The 21,714-nt window shown below is 39.5% G+C and overlaps 2 protein-coding genes and 2 pseudogenes across 3 annotated transcripts; all 4 read left to right on the top strand.

Moving 5' to 3' along the window:
* Positions 1-7: 7 nt before the first annotated feature.
* On the top strand, positions 8-5,031 carry LOC145786076 (palmitoyltransferase ZDHHC16-like). The gene is made up of 7 exons (XM_082597720.1): positions 8-182; positions 1,014-1,208; positions 1,662-1,779; positions 1,870-2,061; positions 3,210-3,309; positions 4,305-4,499; positions 4,894-5,031. The coding sequence occupies exons 1-7, from the start codon at positions 9-11 to the stop codon at positions 4,988-4,990; spliced, it is 1,071 nt and encodes a 356-aa protein (XP_082453846.1). The 5' UTR covers position 8; the 3' UTR covers positions 4,991-5,031.
* Positions 5,032-6,891: 1,860 nt separating this feature from the next.
* On the top strand, positions 6,892-9,586 carry LOC145786075 (N-sulfoglucosamine sulfohydrolase-like). The gene is made up of 2 exons (XM_082597718.1): positions 6,892-7,327; positions 7,882-9,586. Exons 1-2 carry the CDS (start codon positions 6,892-6,894, stop codon positions 9,129-9,131), a joined length of 1,686 nt encoding a protein of 561 aa, XP_082453844.1. The 3' UTR covers positions 9,132-9,586.
* Positions 9,587-15,988: 6,402 nt separating this feature from the next.
* Positions 15,989-19,444, top strand: LOC145786167 (N-sulfoglucosamine sulfohydrolase pseudogene; annotated as a pseudogene). The gene is made up of 2 exons (XR_014291279.1): positions 15,989-16,259; positions 16,802-19,444. The product of XR_014291279.1 is annotated as an N-sulfoglucosamine sulfohydrolase pseudogene (transcript).
* LOC145786166 (N-sulfoglucosamine sulfohydrolase-like) lies at positions 19,399-21,460 on the top strand (annotated as a pseudogene).
* The last annotated feature ends 254 nt before the right edge of the window (positions 21,461-21,714 follow it).

The following is a 21,714-nucleotide window of genomic DNA, read 5'->3' as shown; positions in this document are numbered from 1 at the left end:
GGGACAAAATGGGAATTTATACTCTGCGATGCCCTATAAGTTGTTTCTGGTTGAAGCAAAGATTTCGATACATGATATTATGCTGCAAATCGTTAACATACAACACCCATGACTCCCTGGCAGAAACTTTGTTTGAACCAATCATTTTCATTGTAAATTTTGGTATACGATGGCTGGGAAAGGTGAGTGCAATTTTTGATAGGCCTAAGTCTGCTTTTGTGCTGTGTTATGAATTAGGGGAAAAAATTATTGTCTACGATTAAAACATACTTTTGGGAGCCTTAATCCTGGAATTTTATAAGTGCTTTGCAACATTGACCTGCTCACTTTGGTTGGTAGTTTGAAATTTCTTCTGATAGTGTTGTTGTCTGGTGTAAACTGGTATATCTACGATGTGTTCGTGAATGACATGTGTTTTAAAAGTTCCCTTTTCGACTTGTCCGGAGTCGCACCAGCGTTGCTGTCGTGTAATTTATTGACAAAGCTGAGTGATTTGCGATTGAACTCCGAGACAAATATTGTAACATGTAACCATTAAGGTGGTGGTGTCCAATCCAACGTTAGACTTACTTGCACAAAAGCAACCCAAGATTTTCTGAACATTCTTTTGAAAGTAAATGAAGACCGCAAAATGTTTGAAGCAGCATGTCTGCTATTCAGAATTTCTTGCATAAATGTTGTGAGGATTTGTAGATTGCTCAGTATTTAGTTTAGAACTTGCGTGTTTCAGCACGATGCGCTGCATTGTTGCGTGTCTGATGTTCGATCGCCTGGACAACTATCGCGCAGGTTGCACGAGCGCGACAGTTGTCCAGCCTTATGTTTTGTAATTTGTTAATTTACGTTTCATTTGATCTATTTAAGTGTTTGATAAGTTAGGTTAATATTGTGCACTCATTCACATGGAATGATTTAAATCGCAACCTTTGGACTGTAATCTTTGGCTTGTTTGAATAAGGTTTAAGTTTCGTGGGGTAGGTGGAAAATTGACATATAGCCAAACATTGTTACAGGTATTCGTCGTTGCTGTCGTCTGTTTGGTTACTTCGGTGGTTCTGATTTTTTACTTATACATCCTTCCGATTGTGCTGGAAGTGAATTCTTCATTGTATGCTTATCTTCATCTTTCATATGGTCATTACTTGCTCATAATGATTTCCTTCCATTACTATAAAGCTGTCACAATATGTCCGGGAAAACCACCCTCGGTAAGCCAGAGTGAAGTATTTGAATGATTCTGCATGTAATTTACCGCTAATATCATAAGTTAATCTTAACAATATTGCAAGCTTTGTTGTGCGTATATCCTAAAATTATGTAATTATCTGTATTTCCAACACATATAATAGGCAGCTGTTAGAAATGGCGTGTAACAACATGCGGCCCGGCAGACACATGGGCTCTCAAACTCTTTGTGTGATTTTTTGAAGAAAATGATCTATGAAACGATTTGGTACAAACAATTGTTACTGTTTAATGTTCTATTCAATTTGTTACTATTTGTCACTTTCCGGACTCTCTCCAGGGAAGATTTCTTTTACCACAAACATTGCCGTAAAACTTTCCAATTTTCCTGAAAACCAACAAATTTTTTTAGTTGACTAGAATCATGTTTTTACAACACTTTAGCTTGTAAATTATGCTTGAAAATTTCTCTATAGGCAATCCATGGCTCTCCAGTTACTTCTGTATGCAAAAAGTGTCTTCTTCCAAAACCACCTCGAACTCACCATTGCAATGTTTGCAATCTTTGTCGATTAAAAATGGATCACCACTGCCGTGAGTAAAGAGTTAGTCAGTCGCGATACCTCTGTGACAATGCCAATGCTATTCGATTCAGTGACATGCTTCAAAACTTGTCTTTTTCAGCTTGGGTAAACAACTGCATCGGACATTTCAATCAACGATACTTCATTTCGTTTTGTGTATTTATGTGTCTTGGAACAATTTATGTATCATGCAGTTCGTACAGCGTTTTTAAAGACTGTTTTCTTTTGATCGAGAAGCTTGAATTTGCCAAGGAAAGTGTACTGAACTTTCTTGGACAAGGCACTGTGTCGGGTAAGCTGAGAAAAAAAGTTGTTATTTTTACCGTTGTTTTATGTTTACATAAATCAAACAAAAACTAAGCGAACATTAATAATTAATTTGTCTTTTTATTCAACCTAACTTACTTCTTGAGTCAGGGTTGTTGGTATTTTACCCGACCCAAAAAAACCCGGGTGGGTTTTTTTAATAAAACCCACTTAAAAAAACCCAAAAAAAACCATAAAAAAACCCAGAGCATCATATTTGTCCAGTTTTTATTGGAAAATTAATAAAAATTACAAAAACACTACAAGGCACTTACAACAAACTTTAAATTAGGACTTAAGGATGTGATTGTGAAGTAATTTCCAAGAATAAACTGAAAACGCAGTGGATATTGCACAGTACACAAAAATCAAGTAATGTCACTTTGTGTATACTACACTAAAACTCATTTATGCGAGAAGGCCTTATAGTTAAATTGGTGAAAGTACTACTCTACTGTAGTCTGTATATATGATGTGAAATGCAATTTAGGAGGCTATTTACCAATTACAGATTCTGGATTCTAACGCATGGCTGTTTCAGAGCATTTGCCTAATTGGCCACGCAATCGCTCAATTGCTCATCCATTACTATATATAATATATATATAAATGATAAAAAATATTTAAACATGATGGCATAAATGCTCCTTGCCTTCAAATCTAAACAAATGATGCAATAATGTGATTTCTACCACAGTAGCATCAACTTGGTATAAAAATCAGTGTATGATGCAACATCCAACTTGATCTTGAAACTAATGGATGATGCAACATTCAAGCAGCAACAGCCCTAGTGCATTATTTTATTGAGTTATACAAGCATGTACTGTGAGTGAAAGGCACTTCACTCGTAAAAAGTAGTTTTGAGGTGAAATAAGCATGAATCTACCTTTTTTTGCATCTTTTTTAAAAAAACCCAATAAAACCCCGGCGGGTTGGGCTTTTTTAAAAAAACCCGGGTTTTTCTCAACCCTGTCTTGAGTAGCTACTTGTCATGTTGCATTGGAAAGTCTTATACGGAATATGATTTTTGTTAAACTGGTATATACATCTGATTTACTTGTTTGAAGCAATTTGTCAAGATAATTTGAAAATAACGGTTTGAAAATTCACTGTAATTCTCACAATTTTCAGAGAAAATTATTAAAACTGCGCGTTTCTTCCCCAATGATCTATGTTTTGGAAAAAGCCGATCTTTCAGCAACAGTGTGGTCTACTTATGGATATTGTGCAGGTTTGTTATGTCATAGAAATCGTAGCAACCTGTATTTGGTAAAAACAGTCACAAACTTTAAGTAAGTACACTAACCACTCTCACACCCACTGTCGAGTCCCCGATTCCTGTTCAGACAATCGTTTTCATGTATAAATAATACTCTGGTATGATAAACGAAAACCTGTTATAGTAACGTGTACTTAATGCTGTGATATCATAAGTAGATTACTCCACGAAAACATTCACCCTCAAATCTACCTTGTTGCCCACCTTCACCTTATTTTCACCTCTAACAGTTGTTTACTTGCATTTTAGAGGAAAACCAATCACTACCCCGCGTATTACATCCAACATCGTGGAGGTGATCGCATTACCCCAGTTTTACTGTGTTGTTTTCTGCTGCTGTAACTGATGCCTGACCTTTTTCCTTATTGACACCATCAGTCCATCACCTACCAATTCTCGCACACTCTCCCAGAATGGCTGAAACGTAATGGTCATGTACAATTTAGAATGTTGACTACAAGGCCGTTAAACAAGCTTAACTTCTTGCGTCGTGTATTACCTCACCCTAATGATTCTGTGTCCACGCATCCGTTGGGAACAGGCATCGCACCCCATAGTTGTGCCTCACCCCTGTGTTAGATGGTCTAATATTTGAATCAATTATAGAATGGAAGTTTCTGAGACAATTCGGGTTTGTGAAAGCCAAAAGTGGTTGCGAAATAGTTGAGGTAAAGTAGCGAAAATGTAGCTGGCAATTGAAATAAAGATGCAAAGTATGGTATTGTTAGAACGAACGCTAAAAACAATGCGATAATTATGAATGAGTACTTGAGTAGTATCGTTCAATGTCCCAGTTTTTGTCAAGCCAATTAAAAAAAATCAAGGTTCTACCTTTTCATTATTCTTGAAGATTCGTTATCTTTTCATCATCACCCATTTTGCTTCAAAGATGACGAATCTCCAAGAATAATTTCATTTGTCAAAAACTAACCACCCATTGTTTACAGCTCGGTCACTTTTGCGTTGGGTTATTTGACAATCTGGCATATCCTTCTAATCTCAAGAGGAGAAACAAGCATAGAAAGATTGATATATGAAAAGGAAAGGAGAAGAATGAGAAAGTTGAAGAAAAGGTTTTCCAACCCACACAACTTTGGTGTTCTTGAAAACTGGAAATTGTTGCTGGGATGTTATACTGCTAGGTAGGTTGGAATATATTTTGTTTGCTCTGATAGCTCATTCGGTTAAGCTACCGAAGAATCAATAAGATGACGGTCCAGCTCTCTGTGTGTGCATTTGAGCAACGCGATTCAAGAACAGCCTTCCATCTCCAGCGGCATTTAGTGGATGGAACAGTTTAGAAAAGAACACTTCAACAAGCAGAAACTCCACTCTGTCAACCTTGACAACTGGGCCTGCGTCAGTGGTTCAAAGCTTCTACGATTATGCGAAACTCGGGATTACGTTTGCAAAGAACCTTTTTCATTCTGAAGATAAAGATTCCAACCAACGTAGTATAAGTTATGCAGCTATACTAGCAATTGTTTGGAAATTTGATTTATTGACATTTCTTATCAGTGTTTCGATGCATTTCAGGTCCATATTCTTCAAATTGATTTTACCATCCTCGCATCTACCAGCAGGCGATGGAGTAACGTGGAACACTTACGACAGAAATGGCTTTGTTGCCTGATTTGTTTTGATTGAGACATTCGATCTTTTACACATAAAATCATCTCGTTTGTGTCACTGTGGATCTGGCTTTGAACGTCGTTTGGTGTTTGGAAGTCATGTTCTATATAGGAATTGATATTTTTTTGATACGTTCCATCTATAACAGGGTGACATGGTTTTCTTAGGCATCTCGCCGCATGCTTGTCATGCCAATTTTAAAACTCCCATGCAGAGATTTGGTTAGGAAATAAATCTAAATGGCAGTGGTTAAATTGGATATATCTTCGTGTCATGGAATCAGTCGATTCAATTTGTTGGCTGAGTGGTCGTGCCTTGGCAAGATGCTCAATGGCGTGCTTGAAGGAGGCACGAGAACTGACTTCCTTGCCTTATCATTCACTTAATCCAAAATTCTCAACCGTCATGCTTCAACCTAGATATGACGGATGATTAATATTATTATACAGTACTACAAGCTGTAGCCGCAGTAAATATTCTCGTTTTGTTTGTCCGAACCTTGTGCAAAGTAGTACCGCTCCGTGCCTCCAGTGAGATGTCTACGGTCACTCAGTCGCCACTCCATTCTATTCACTTTCTGTTTATAGCCAAGTATTCCAAGATGCCACGCCATGCATACACAATCGCCATGGCACTTTATAAAATTCCCTGTCTTTCGTTTCATTTGCCAATATTTTCAAACTTTGTCGCGTCGAAAGGCGGGCTACTGAGTGATGGTACTTGTACGTTATCGCACCTACCTAGCATACTCAAACTCATTGCAGTGAGTTTGCTTTATCGTATGAATGCTTTTCTGTTCTGATCATGCCCAGTGATATATTGCAATTTACTTATTAGAGATTTAACTCTCATCTATTAGTAGTTCTTTCAAAGTTTTTCCCAATAAAATTCCTTAAAGGTTTGACTTTTGATTTATTCTGTTTTAGTTTACATGTTAGAATTTCATAGGATCTAAACTATATTCTTTGTTGAACCATGAAGCCGATTGACTTGCACCATTTTATTTTGTGTTATTTGTTTGATTTGTCATAACGCAAATTTACCATCTAAAAGATATGTAGACTAAATACTGTACTGTATTGCCAAAACCTGTGTGTAGAATCTTTGTTGTTTTCAGAATTGCATATTGAAATGAACTTCAGTGGCAAGTTTCATATGACCAGTTTGGGTATCGAACTCACGTTTGACTATCTTGTTTAAAGGCATGCTGCTACTTTTTCTCTTCACAACTTATTTTTGAATGTTTTATCATCAAATACGTACAGTTCTAGCACATGTTCGTGCCATTTACACAGTCACATGTCATTTCACGTTAGTAGGCCTACACTCTTTTGCAAAATGTGCTGATTTTTCTAATAGCAAGCGGAAATTTCACGACCTAGAGGATTTTTGCTAGCGAGATTCCATACTTAATTTGCTATCTTGAGAAAATATTCGCCAATACAGCGCTGTGAAAGCTTAGAAACTTCACGACCTAGAGGATTTTTGCTTACGAGATTCCATGCTTAATTTGCTATCTTGAGAAAATATTCGCCAATACAGCGCTGTGAAAGCTATCGTCAATGCCTTCTCTGATTCTTTCGGGTAAATGTTTTTATTAAGGGTGATCATTTTTTGTTTTGTTAATTATTCTAAAGTTGTTACGACGTCTATAAAGCCTAATATTTTTGTTGCATACCTCTTGCAGAGCTAAGGTTGTGAATTAGTAATTGGTTGCTAGTGATATGTTTAAACGATTGACTAGTATGGAAATGTAAATCGTGTTTATTTTTATGGAAAGGTTTTTAAATTATGCCCAAAACTGGTGGGAGTTTCTGTTGAATTGCTCTGAACCAATTGCTCTGAACCAATTGCTCGAAGAAACTGCCGGGACCACTCTAGTGTTGTGGTTTGTTTTTTTAGATGCACTGTGCACAAAAAAATAATAGGCACAGGTTTATAGAATTTTTAACATTAAAAGTTTGTCAGATAATGCGCATGGATTGGTGGATTGCGTGTGATACTGCCAATCTGACATTTTTTTTTTCACTGATGACAGGAGTTATTTGCAAGCGACTTGTTAAGAAAATGATCTTCCTTTGGTTAGCAATTCTACTGTGTGGAAAAATAAATGTACAAGTTGCATATGGCCTGAAATCAACGAACCGAAATGTTCTCGTCCTTGTTGCTGACGATCTTGGATTGGAGTTGAATGCTTACAATAATCATGTGATCAAAACACCACATATTTCTTCTTTGGCAGCACGCGGTTTGACGTACACAAACGCTCATACTTCTGTCAGCAGCTGTTCTCCTAGCCGGTCAGCCATTCTTACCGGCTTACCCCAACATCAAAATGGTAGCGTATGTTTAAAATTTAGATATGATTTCGGGCTGTTTAAATATCATGACGCTTATAGATGTGGAGAATAATTTATGTTGGGTTATACAATTTAACGACAGAGCTCATCATGTTGAAGCCATAACCTATAGGATGGTGAATAGAGAGGCAAGAATTTTCTGTCATGTAATATTTCATTTTCAACAACCTTTTTGTTGTGACTAATTTCTAAATGTGATGGACTATGAAGTACCGTATGGTACCGGTTCTACAAAGTATAGCTTTTAAATTGTTTTGAAATAGAACAAAAAAGAAGCCTCAGCTCGTATCAGAAACAGATAGCACGTTTTTTTTTGCTTGAAGATGCATATTTAGCTGTTACTCTCTAAAATTAACTGTTATGTGCTTCACAGAGCAGTGAAAATACGGCACTCAGGAAATTCAATACATAGCACCATTTTGGTGACCGAAACTGGAATCATTTGTTGTAGACTACTCTAGCTTCAATATAATGCTTCGCAAGGTAGTTTTTCAGTGATATCCTCTGCAGCTAAATAAATATTTGTGTTTAGGAATGTATGGATTGCATAACGGATATCATCACTTCAATTCCTTTGATGAAGTTCGAAGTCTACCGCTTATATTAAAAGGTGCTGGAATACGCACAGGCATTATCGGAAAAAAGCATGTTGCTCCAGAAAGCGTGTACCCATTTGACTTTGCTGAAACAGAAGAAAATAACTCAATCTTGCAGGTTGGCCGCAATATCACTCGAATGAAAGAATTAGCCAAAAGCTTTTTTAAAACGCAGCCAAATGATCAACCTTTCTTACTGTACATTGGATTTCACGACCCTCATAGGTGCGGTCACACTCACCCCCAGTATGGAATGTTTTGCGAAAAATTCGGCAACGGTCAGCCAGGGATGGGAATTATACCGGATTGGGTTCCAAACTACTATAATTCTAGTAGCGTTATTGTACCTGCATTTGTGCAAGACACAGCTGCCGCAAGAGAAGACATATCCGCTCAATACACCACTATATCTCGCTTAGATCAAGGGGTGGGGATTATGTTGAATGAGCTTAAGAATGCTGGGTATCTGGATAATACGTTGATTTTGTTCACATCCGACAATGGAATCCCTTTTCCCAACGGACGCACTAATCTATATCATTCTGGAACGATCGAACCATTTATCATGTCTTCTCCATTTGACAAAGACGTTTGGGGTCAGAGATCAGATATGTTCGTTTCTCTTCTTGATATTACACCGACAGTGCTAGACTGGTTTAGTTTGGATTATCCGCAGTATAAAATTTTCCATCGACTCGTTACTCTGTCTGGGAAATCTCTTCTGAAAGCCACAAGCTGTGACGTTGTGTTTGCAAGCCACAGTCTGCACGAAGTTACAATGTATTACCCCATGAGGTCTGTGACAAAAGGAAATATGACGTTGATTGAGAATTTGAATTATCAAACGCCTTTTCCAATTGATCAAGACTTTTACTTGGCTCCTACTTTTCAAGACATTCTCAATAGAACGCGGCTTGGTTTGCCGACCCACTGGTTTAAAACCCTGAAACAATACTATTACCGGCCTCGGCTGGAATTGTATAATTCAACCAGTGATTCTCTGCAAAACCATAACTTGGCTTATGACAAGCAATATTCGGGAATGTTGCAGTCTTTGCAAAACATGTTGAAGTCCTGGCAGGATTTAACGTGGGATCCATGGCGATGTTACCCTGGTGCCGTTTTAGAAGATGCAGGAGCTTACAAAGAAAAGCCAGTTTGTATGGCTTTGAACAACGGCTTGTAAAGTCGGTATACGACTCGAGAGTTGCAGCCAAGTGTCTAGGTACCGCTTATTTTCCTTTCTCACTATGTCTTCTCGTGCTGCATAGAACTATTTTGTCAACAACGTATGCAACTATGCATTGAATAACTGAAATACCGTAATGCAACTTAATAGCCTATAGAAATGCAAATTTTGCTGAAGTAGCGCCCCACGATTTTAAACAAGGCCGACATGTAAGCTGTCAACGGTGAGAAACTGACTCAGATTCGTACACTACGACTACTTCGCCAAGCTTCAATAGACCAGTCAGATCAATAGCAACAGAACTTATTTTGCCTTGTCAACAGATGGCTTGACACAAAAATCAGTCAGCTCACGATTTGGTTGAGGAATGAAAACATTTTACACGAAAACACAAGACTAGAACGGAAATGGTAGTGTATGAGCAATTGAGCATTGAGCAGCATCACGTTGGTTCGTTTTTGCTATCATTGTGCGGCGCAATTCCAAAAGTGGTAAATATACTTTGAAGCTAATTGTAGCCTACTTACAGTTTCAGCTCGTAAAACTAGACAAAACTAAGTTTTCCTACTAACTTCAAGATATGCACAAAACTAGAGCAGTTATAGTTGAGAAATATAAAACAGCCACGGTGTTGCAAGTTGCAACACGCCAAGTATAAATAGGCCTACTACAAACTACATGGCAATAAAATGCATCTCTTTGTAAGCACTAACTTATTTGATTAAAACGTTTGGTTGCAATTAATAGAGAAATTGCAGCCCCACAAAATTCTTAAAAGCAATAAGCTTACACAGAGATAGGCACGGTACAATTTAAAAGTACCGCGGTACCGGAACTTTTCAAAAAGTACCGCGGTACGGTACTTTTTTAAATACAAGTTACAAGACTTAGAATGACTATTTTTTAGCTATTGGAAGTAAAGGCCATTCAACATCAGAGGTGTAAAGTAAGGAAAGTAGTGTTACTTAAGTAGCAACAAAACAAAATAACTGGTATCCGTCTAAAATGGCTGGCTTGCAATTAGCATAAACGTAAAAGCAACTTGCAAAAAATAAAAGACAGTGACACTATAATTCCTTTTTACTTTTATGTTAAGTAGCAATGTTCAGTAACTAGTACTTTTTGAGTAGTTTTATTATTCATTAATTTCACTTGTTTAGTTTTATGCCAAAGTAACGTTACTCGAGTAATTTTATATTTTATCAAGTAGAAAGTTGTAACTTTGATAAAAATCTGTTAAAAAGGTATCATTTCTAAGATAAAAAAATATTTTAAAGAGAAATTGTTAAAAATAAAAAGTTTTGTTAAAACGAAAAGTTTATCTTCCTAAGACCTAAATGATTCATTAAAAATTAAACTATTTATCTATTATTTATTTATTTGGCTTTTGTTTCAGACATTTGGATTTTGTTTTCATTAAGTGAGATATTTTATGACTAAAAATATTGGGATTTTGAAATATTTTTTCAAAACTTGATAAAATTTGTCAAAAATGTTTGTTTTTTGACTGCAAAATTTACTAATTCTACTGGAGTAATTTTAAAGATCAGTATTTTTTTACTTCTACTTGAGTGATAATGTGCTCTGGTACTTTCTACTTGTAATTGTAACGAATTAGAATTGACCTTCAGTGACTGTAGCCTACTTTTACTTGACTATTGAAATGGATTACTTTTTACACCTCTGTTCAACTAAACAGGGGCTCATAACATTTGAAAAGCAGTAATTATGCCACATACGGAGCAAACCGCAAAACAACGAATCCTCATTGGACTCCTATTTTAACACACACAATTCAAAGCAAAGAGAGTACTAAAAATTTTTAGGAATTGCAGTACAGTCCCCGACCAGGCGCGGATCTATGGGGGGGGCCCAAGGGGCCCGGGCCCCCCCCGAAATTTTGTGAGAAATTGTTGAATGGTTTGATATGCTTCTAAACAGCTGATATTAGTCCCACAGCGGACTTACAACCCCCCCCCTTTGGAGCGCGTGTGACGTCACGATATTGAGAATGATGCTTTCAGTCTCCATGTCTCTAAAACAAAGTTTGCCTAATTTTAAGCGAAACTGCATTAAAAGAGCGAGTTTTGCCAATACCAAACATTCAAACATCTCAGCCAGGAATTAGCAACACGAAAACATAGAGACTTAGCTTTATTACCGAAAAAATGCCCAAGAAAACATGATCTTATCCTTTTGCTATGCCACCGGACAGCACCATTTTACAGGAATATTTATACCCATATTTTTGTTGAAAATGCTCTCAGAATGCACCAAATTCAAAGTAATTTTTCTGGGGGAGGCCCCCCAGACCCTCCGCCGCTGGGTGTCGCCTTTGGCGAACACGCCGTCAAAATCCCCCAAATTCCTGGCTACGCCACTGATTGTTCATATCTGTTTTATCTTTTTCTTACTTTTCAATTCATTTTCTGGCCCCCCCCAAAAAAAAACTCCTAGATCCGCGCCTGTCCCCGACACTTTACAAAAAAGAATTTGATAAGACCCTAAAGTTATAAGCCTATTACTTTATAACTAATTGGGTATTTAGTAAAAGTTTGGGGCAAGCTTGTTCTAGGCATTCGCTTTCAAAAACATTAGCATCTCAAAATGAGTGTCACTTAATTCAGCTCGTTTCGGCCTCAAAATGTCTTTAGCTGTGGAAAAAACTCTTTCAATAGCAGCACTTGAAGGGATTGCAGTGTTTGTTTTAATAAACAGTCTTTCGATCGTCGGATGCTTAAAGCATGCATCTCTGAGGACTCATCTTGAGAAATTCATCAACCAGTTTAGATGCACTTTGTCGTCGGCTTCTCGGTTGCTCAAACAAAAACTGAAAACTCGTCTTGCTGAGCAACTTCTTCTAAGTCGTCGCTGCTGCTTTCAGCTTCATTCTGACCTTCTTGCTCAAGCAAAGATTCAAGCTTGCTGATCAACTGAGTCTTGATGCTTTTCGCTATGCTTTCCGAAAGAAATGAATATCGTTCATCCATGTTCATCCATCCTGCGCATCCCAAGAATCTGGAGAAGAGCCCTAGTGGTTGCAGTCCCAAAGCCGAAGAAGCCCCCAGAGGATCCGAAGAGCTACCGCCCCATCTCTCTGCTCTGTATCCCCTTCAAGATACTCGAAAGACTTATCTACGCCCGTGTCGAACCGATAATAGACCCTCAGCTCCCGCGGGAACAAGCCGGCTTTCGCCACGGAAGATCAACTGTAGACCAGGTCACTCTGATGACCCAAGACATCGAGGACAGCTTCTCGGCAAAAAAGAAGGCTGGCGCCGTGTTTGTCGATCTCACGGCTGCCTACGACACTGTATGGCACAGCGGCCTTACCTGCAAACTACTCCGTCTCCTTCCTGACAGGCACATGGTCCATATGATTGTGGAACTTGTGCAAAACCGCAGCTTTACCCTTTCCACCGGTAGCGGCCGACGAAGTAGACTACGTCGACTCAGGAACGGCGTCCCACAGGGCTCTGTCCTGGCTCCCCTCCTCTTTAACACTTACATCTATGACCTGCCTGACACCACCTCCAGGAAGTATGCTTACGCAGACGATCTGGCTCTCCTGCATCCAGCCGGAGATTGGCAGTCAATGGAGAGGAACCTAAGCCAGGACATGTCAACTATATCAACATATCTCCAGAAATGGAAGCTACAGCTCAGCAAGGCAAAGACAGTGTCGGCGGCCTTCCACCTAAACAACAAGGGAGCAAAACGTGAGATCGACATTACCACCGATGACGAACACCTCCCCTACTGCGCCGAACCCACCTACCTCGGCGTAACCCTGGACAGGTCACTCACGTACCAACGACACCTGGAGTCACTGCGCAAAAAACTATCTGCGCGCGTTGCACTTTTGAGGCGGCTGGCGGGTTCCGGCTGAGGAGCTGATGCGAAAACCCTTCGCACAGCTACCTTGGCCCTTGTCCATTCTACCGCTGAGTACTGCGCACCAGTGTGGTGCCGCAGCTCTCACACCCGCCACATTGACACCGCCATCAATGACGCACTACGCACTGTGACTGGATGCCTGCGTCCCACTCCAACGGACTGTCTTCCCACCTTTGCAGGCATCCAACCTGCTGAGATTCGCCGTAAAGGAGCCATGATTTCCCTTGCTCGTCGCGCACTGGACCCCGACCACCTCCTCCACAGTACATCCCAGCGCCTACCTGGAGGACAGCAGCGACTGAAATCAAGACGCCCATTTGTGCCCGCCGCACGACAGCTTCTGAACAACGTTGAAGATCTTGGAATAAGTGCGGCACACTGGACGAACTACACATGGAACATGGAGTGGCAAAACAACACCTCCCGACTCCGTGATTTCCTACCCGACGTCGATCCCCACCCTCCGGGAATGTCCCTCGCAAGACTTGCGTGGGTCCGGCTTAACCGCCTACGAACCGGCGTCGGTCGCTTTCGTTCAGACATGTGCAAATGGGGCCTGGCTCCCTCACCGGGATGCGAGTGTGGCGCCACAGACCAGACAGTAGATCATGTCGTCCATGACTGCCCAATCCATCAACCACCACATGGAGCGCTTGGACTGAAGGCCCTGGATGACGAGACTGTCGAGTGGCTGATGACATCATGCCCAAACATATAGTCCAGAAGAACAGCTCATACGACGAAGACGAAAAAGATCCATGTTTGATTGTGGGATCAACGAGAGCCGAAAATATGGATGCAACGCCATGGCGAGCTGATGATCAGAGCTGTGGATTGGCCTACGTGAAGAAATCTCGTACTACGTTAATGAAATCTCGATTTTTCTTCGCGCCACTTTCGTTCATGATGATTTCTCTTCGCGCCATTTTCGTTCATGGATTAGGCTAAATCGTTACGGAGTTAAGATTGTTGAAAAAAAAGTACCGATAAAAGTACCGGGTATTTTGACCAAAAAAGTACTGGGTATTTAGGCAACCGCTACAAATTTCAAAAAGTACCGCGGTACCGGTACACAAAAAGTACCGCGGTACAATTGTACTCGGTACTGCTCACCTCTGAGCTTACATAAGTCTTGCATTGAAATCGGCGTTGCGTAAATTCAATTTTGCTGTTAAACTTATACCAAGAGAATGCTCTTTCAGCATTTTCATAGAAAAGCAAGAAGATAATCTGAAAGTGGAAGAAAAAAGCATAAAACAAACATTTCGTTTGCCGGTGCAATCATTAAATCTGGCAATTTTTTCATGCGAAATCACATTCGCTTGTACGTTTGTTAATTTTTGTTCATGCAGTTGACTGTACAAATCATATTTTGTCGTAAACAGACTTTTAAGACGTCATATTTCGGCCCAGGGGCGCCGGAACGATTTTTGACTGGGGGGGCAAGATTGCGATAAAATGGCACTTTTGTTTACTAAAAGGCCAATTTTTTTTCAAGTTTTAAGATAAGATAAAGCGACAATGCTAATCTATCAGCTCACTATGCATTGAGTAATGATAGCCTACAAGTGTCCTGTATACAAAGAAGGGCATCATGCTATGTTATAATGATGTAATCTATTGTCAAGCCTTAAAGCAGCCTGAGGCCATGGGCGCTAAGTAGTGCTTGAATGACCGCCGGTGCTACCTCCTTTCGTCCAAGTTTGGCCGCCGGTCTCTTCTAGCCAATTATTTAATTTCGCAATAGAATGATCGTGGATTAACTGTCGAAAATATGTAGTATCAAAGTGTGACGCAAAATTAGGTCAGCGCGTCATAATCGCCACTGTTGCATTGTGGGAGAACATTTGTTATTGATGGAATATATCCAACTGCGATCACCAGCGCTGTAAGTCTTTAGGCTAATGCCCTTCACATCATTGAAATACTTATTTTATTACCTTGCCGTCATCGTCAACACATGTCGTACGTTGTTTTTCGTTGCTAAAAAGGATTCTAGGGGAGTGGCGAACTTCTTTACAATCAGCCACCATGGAGACACTCGTGCGAGTGTCGTTAGATGGTCCCGCAGTAGCCTACTGGATTACAATCCCGATAAAGCAGTTATTGCGTGGTGCAACGATTCTATTGTAGGACGTCGCCCAGGCCCAGACTTCAACAACGCTAAGTGATCATTTCAGCATTGTTGCAAGTTTAATTCTATTTAGGCCTACATGTGCTATCGTTATTTGTATTTTGGCCTCCAAGCACGCAGATTTGGCCGCCGAGAAGGAGTTCCCGGTAGGCCACGATGGCTGCCGAAAAAAACACGAGTTTTAAGGCCTAATTTTGTGCCGTAAATATTATTTTGAAGCAAAAATGAAAGATTATAATTAGGCTTAAAACGAATAGCAGAAATTGTTATATTGCAAAATGTGCAGTAGCTTACATGACTTTAAAAGGGCACCATTGCCCCCCGCCCCTCCATCTGTAGAAAAAAACCCGCTTCCGGCGCCCCTGTTTCGGGCCTTTGCAATAATTTATTTTGATGGTTCCAGTCCTTGACAATGAAGTCTTCAGTGCGCCTATCATCAAGCTTGGGCTTCTTAAGCGGCGATTTTGTGTTCCATGCTTTACCGTTGTCACTTTCATAAAATAAATTTGTTTTTCCGCTGATCTTTTGATTCACCACACATTTATGCATTTTTTCAAACCACTTCTTTGCAAAGTAGAATTAGACCCACTGGCACTGGGTGAATTGGCATGAGCCGTTTCTGTTGAATTGCTCCAAGAAACTGCCAGGACCACTCTAGTATTCTGGTTTGATGTTTTTCACAGATGCACTGTGCACAAAAAATTATAGTTATAGAAGTTTTAACATCAAAAGTTTGTCAGATAATGCGCATTGATTGCATGTGATCACTGACATTGTTTTTCTCACTGATGACAGGAGTTATTTGCAAGCGACTTGTTAAGAAATGATCTTCTTTTGGTTAGCAATTCTATTGTGTGGAACAATAAATGTACAAGCTGCATATGGCCTGAAATCAACGAACCGAAATGTTCTCGTCCTTGTTGCTGACGATCTTGGATTGGAGTTGAATGCTTACAATAATCATGTGATCAAAACACCACATATTTCTTCTTTGGCAGCACGCGGTTTGACGTACACAAACGCTCATACTTCTGTCAGCAGCTGTTCTCCTAGCCGGTCAGCCATTCTTACCGGCTTACCCCAGCATCAAAATGGTAGCGTATGTTTAAAATTTAGATATGATTTCAGGCTGCTTATATATCATGACGCTTATGGGGAGAATAATTTAGGTTGGGTTATACAATTTAACGATAGAGATCATCATGTTGAAGCCATGTAGGATGGTGAATATAGAGAGGCAAGAACTTCTGTCATGTAATATTTCAACAGCCTTTTTTTGTTGTGACTAATTTATACAGTAAATATACATGCCTATGAAATATGGTACCCGTACTACAAAGTTTAGCTTTTAAATTGTTTTGAAATACTGTAGAAAAGAAGCCTCAGCTCGTATTAGAAACAGGTACCGGTAGCATTATTATTTTTTTGCTTGAAGATGCATATTTAGCTGTTACTCGCAAAAAGAAACTTTTATGTGCTTTGCAGAGCAGTGAAAATACGCACTTAGCAAATTCTGTACATCGCACCATTTTGGTGATCGAAACTGGGATTTATTGTAGACTACTCTACCTTAATATAATTCTTTGCAAGGTAGTTTTTGCATATCCTCTGCAGCTAAATAAATACATTTGTTTAGGAATGTATGGATTGAGTAAGGGATATCATCACTTCAATTCCTTTGATGAAGTTCGAAGTCTACCGCTTATATTAAAAGGTGCTGGAATACGCACAGGCATTATCGGAAAAAAGCATGTTGCTCCAGAAAGCGTGTACCCATTTGACTTTGCTGAAACAGAAGAAAATAACTCAATCTTGCAGGTTGGCCGCAATATCACTCGAATGAAAGAATTAGCCAAAATCTTTTTTAAAACGCAGCCAAATGATCAACCTTTCTTATTGTACATTGGATTTCACGACCCTCATAGGTGCGGTCGCTCTCGCCCCCAGTATGGAATGTTTTGCGAAAAATTCGGCAACGGTCAGCCAGGGATGGGAATTATGCCGGATTGGGTTCCAAGCTACTATAATTCTAGTAGCGTTGTTGTACCTGCATTTGTACAAGACACAGCTGCCGCAAGAGAAGACATATCCGCTCAATACACCACTATATCTCGCTTAGATCAAGGGGTGGGGATTATGATTAATGAGCTTAAGAATGCCGGGTATCTGGATAATACGTTGATTTTGTTTACATCCGACAATGGAATCCCTTTTCCCAACGGACGCACTAATCTATATCATTCTGGAACGATTGAACCATTTATCATGTCTTCTCCATTTGACAAAGACGTTTGGGGTCAGAGATCAGATATGTTCGTTTCTCTTCTTGATATTACACCGACAGTGCTAGACTGGTTTAGTTTGGATTATCCGCAGTATAAAATTTTCCATCGACTCGTTACTCTGTCTGGGAAATCTCTTCTGAAAGCCACAAGCTGTGACGTTGTGTTTGCTAGCCACAGTCTGCACGAAGTTACAATGTATTACCCCATGAGGTCTGTGACAAAAGGAAATATGACGTTGATTGAGAATTTGAATTATCAAACGCCTTTTCCAATTGATCAAGACTTTTACTTGGCTCCTACTTTTCAAGATATTCTCAATAGAACGCGGCTTGGTTTGCCGACCCACTGGTTTAAAACCCTGAAGAAATACTATTACCGGTCTCGGCTGGAATTGTATAATTCAACCAGTGATTCTCTGCAAAACCATAACTTGGCTTATGACAAGCAATATTCGGGAATTTTGGAGTCTTTGCAAAACATGTTAAAGACCTGGCAGGATTTAACCTGGGATCCATGGCGATGTTACCCTGGTGCCGTTTTGGAAGATGCAGGAGCATACAAAGAAAAGCCAGTATGTATGGCTTTGAACAACGGCTTGTAAAGTCGGTATACGTCTCGAGAGTTGCAGACAAGTGATACTTCTTGGCTGCAACTAGCATATTCGATAGTACTTATTTTCTTTTTCAATCCTGTGTTGCGCTTTATGATTACGTCTAGGTACCACTTGATTTATTTTCTCGCTATGTCTTCTCGTGCTGCATAGAACTATTTTATCAACAAAGTATGCATTGAATAACTGAAATACGGTAATGCAACTTAATATAGAAATGCAAATTTTGCTGAAGTAACGCCCCACCATTTTAAACAAGGCCGACAAGTAGGCTAAGCTGTCAACGGTGAGAAACTGACTCAGGTTCGTACACTACGACTACTTCGCCACGCTTCAATAGACCAGTCAGATCAATACTTCAAGTTTTCCTACTAACTTCAAGATATGCATAAAACTAGAGCAGTTATGGTTGAGAAATATAAAACAACCACGGTGTTGCAAGTTGCAACACGCCAAGTATAAATACTAGGCTACATGGCAATAAAATACATCTCTTTGTAAGCACTAACTTATTTGATTATAGAGAAATTGCAGCCCCACAAAATTCTTAAAAGTAATAAGCTTACATAAGTCTTGCTTTGAAATCGGCGTTGCGTAAATTCAATTTTGCTGTTAAACTTATACCAAGAGAATGCTCTGACAGCATTTTCATAGAAAAACAAGAACATAATCTGAAAGTGGAACAAAAAAGCCTAAAACTAACATTTCGTTTGCCGGTGTAATCATTAAAAATGGCAATTTTTTCATGCGAAACCACGTTCGCTTGTACGTTTGTTAATTTTTGTTTATGCAGTTGACTGTACAAAACATATTTTATCATAAACAGACTTTTAAGACGTCATATTTCGGGCCTTTGCAGTAATTTATTTTGATGGTTCCAGTCCTTGACAATGAAGTCAGAAGTCTTCAGTGCGCCTATCATCAAGCTTGGGCTTATTAAGCGGCGATTTTGTGTTCCATGCTTTACCGTTGTCACGTTCATATAATAAATTTGTATTTCCGCTAATTTCAGTCAAATCTTTTGATTCACCACACATTTATGCATTGTTTTTCAAACCACTTCTTTGCAAAGTAGAATTAGACCCACCGGCACTGGGTGAATTGGCATGAGCCGTTTTGAATTACTGAAATGTGTTCATAGCATCAATGGGAGTTTCTGTTGAATTGCTCCAAGAAACTGCCGGGAACTCTCTACCTCTAGTGTTCTGGTTAAAAGTTTGTCAGATAATGCGCATTGATTGCATGTGATACTGCCAATCTGACATTTAATTTTTCTCACTGATGACAGGAGTTATTTGCAAGCGACTTGTTAAGAAAATGATCTTCCTTTGGTTAGCAATGCTATTGTGTGGAGAAATAAATGTACAAGCTGCATATGGCCTGAAATCAACGAACCGAAATGTTCTCGTCCTTGTTGCTGACGATCTTGGATTGGAGTTGAATGCTTACAATAATCATGTGATCAAAACACCACATATTTCTTCTTTGGCAGCACGCGGTTTAACGTACACAAACGCTCATACTTCTGTCAGCAGCTGTTCTCCTAGCCGGTCAGCCATTCTTACCGGCTTACCCCAGCATCAAAATGGTAGCGTATGTTTAAAATTTAGATATGATTTCACGCTATTTAAATATCATGACGCTTATAGGTAGGGAGAATAATTTATGTTGCGTTAAACAATTTAACGACAGAGCTCATCATGTTGAAGCCATAACCTATAGGATGGTGAATAGAGAGGCAAGAAGTTGCTGTCATGTAATATTTCAACAGCCTTTTTTGTTGTAATTAATTTGTAAATATGCATGCCTATGAAGTGTGGTACCGGTTCTACAAAGTTTAGCTTTTAAATGTTTTGGAATAGAACAAAAAAGAAGCCTCGGCTCGCATCAGAAACAGATAGCACTAGTTTTTTTGCTTGAAGATGCATATTTAGCTGTTACTCCCTAAAATTAACTTTCATGTGCTTCACAGAGCAGTGAAAATACGGCACTTAACAAATTCAGTACAAAGCACCATTTTGGTGACCGAAACTAGAATCTTTTATTGTAGACTACTCTACCTTCAATATGATGCTTCGCAAGGTAGTTTTTCAGTGATATCCTTTCTGCAGCTAAATAAATATTTGTGTTCAGGAATGTATAGATTGCATAACGGATATCATCACTTCAATTCCTTTGATGAAGTTCGAAGTCTACCGCTTATATTAAAAGGTGCTGGGATACGCACAGGTAGCCTATTATCGGAAAAAAGCATGTTGCTCCAGAAAGCGTGTACCCATTTGACTTTGCTGAAACAGAAGAAAATAACTCAATCTTGCAGGTTGGCCGCAATATCACTCGAATGAAAGAATTAGCCAAAAGCTTTTTTGAAACGCAGCCGAATGATCAACCTTTCTTATTGTACATTGGATTTCACGACCCTCATAGGTGTGGTTACACTCACCCCCAGTACGGAGTGTTTTGCGAAAAATTCGGCAACGGTCAGCCAGGGATGGGAATTATACCGGATTGGGTTCCAAGCTACTATAATTCTAGTAGCGTTATTGTACCTGCATTTGCACAAGACACAGCTGCCGCAAGAGAAGACATATCCGCTCAATACACCACTATATCTCGCTTAGATCAAGGGGTGGGGATTATGTTGAATGAGCTTAAGAATGCTGGGTATCTGGATAATACGTTGATTTTGTTCACATCCGACAATGGAATCCCTTTTCCCAACGGACGCACTAATCTATATCATTCTGGAACGATCGAACCATTTATCATGTCTTCTCCATTTGACAAAGACGTTTGGGGTCAGAGATCAGATATGTTCGTTTCTCTTCTTGATATTACACCGACAGTGCTAGACTGGTTTAGTTTGGATTATCCGCAGTATAAAATTTTCCATCGACTCGTTACTCTGTCTGGGAAATCTCTTCTGAAAGCCACAAGCTGTGACGTTGTGTTTGCAAGCCACAGTCTGCACGAAGTTACAATGTATTACCCCATGAGGTCTGTGACAAAAGGAAATATGACGTTAATTGAAAATTTGAATTATCAAACGCCTTTTCCAATTAATCAAGACTTTTACTTGGCTCCTACTTTTCAAGATATTCTCAATAGAACGCGGCTTGGTTTGCCGACCCACTGGTTTAAAACCCTGAAGAAATACTATTACCGGCCTCGGCTGGAAATGTATAATTCAACAAGTGATTCTCTGCAAAACCATAACTTGGCTTATGACAAGCAATATTCGGGAATGTTGGAGTCTTTGCAAAACATGTTGAAGTCCTGGCAGGATTTAACGTGGGATCCATGGCGATGTTACCCTGGTGCCGTTTTGGAAGATGCAGGAGCTTACTAAGAAAAGCCAGTTTGTATGGCTTTGAACAACGGCTTGTAAAGTCGGTGTACGTCTCGAGAGTTGCAGCCAAGTGATACTTCTTGGCTGCAACTAGCATATTCGATGGTACTTTTTTTTTTTCAATCCTGTGTTGCGCTTTATGATTACGTTTTCGGTACCGCATATTTTCTTTTCTCGCTATATTTTCTATTTTGTCAACAAAGTATGCATTGAATAACTGAAATACGATAATACAACTTAATATAGAAATGCAACCTATGCTGAAGTTACGCCCACCATTTTAAACAAGGCCAACAAGTAAGCTG

The sequence above is a fragment of the Aplidium turbinatum genome, chromosome 17 (assembly GCF_918807975.1).
Source record: "Aplidium turbinatum chromosome 17, kaAplTurb1.1, whole genome shotgun sequence".
NCBI classification, from domain to species: domain Eukaryota; kingdom Metazoa; phylum Chordata; class Ascidiacea; order Aplousobranchia; family Polyclinidae; genus Aplidium; species Aplidium turbinatum.
The sequence above is the reverse complement of the archived record's forward strand: the minus strand, read 5'-3'. Positions and strand labels throughout refer to the sequence as shown.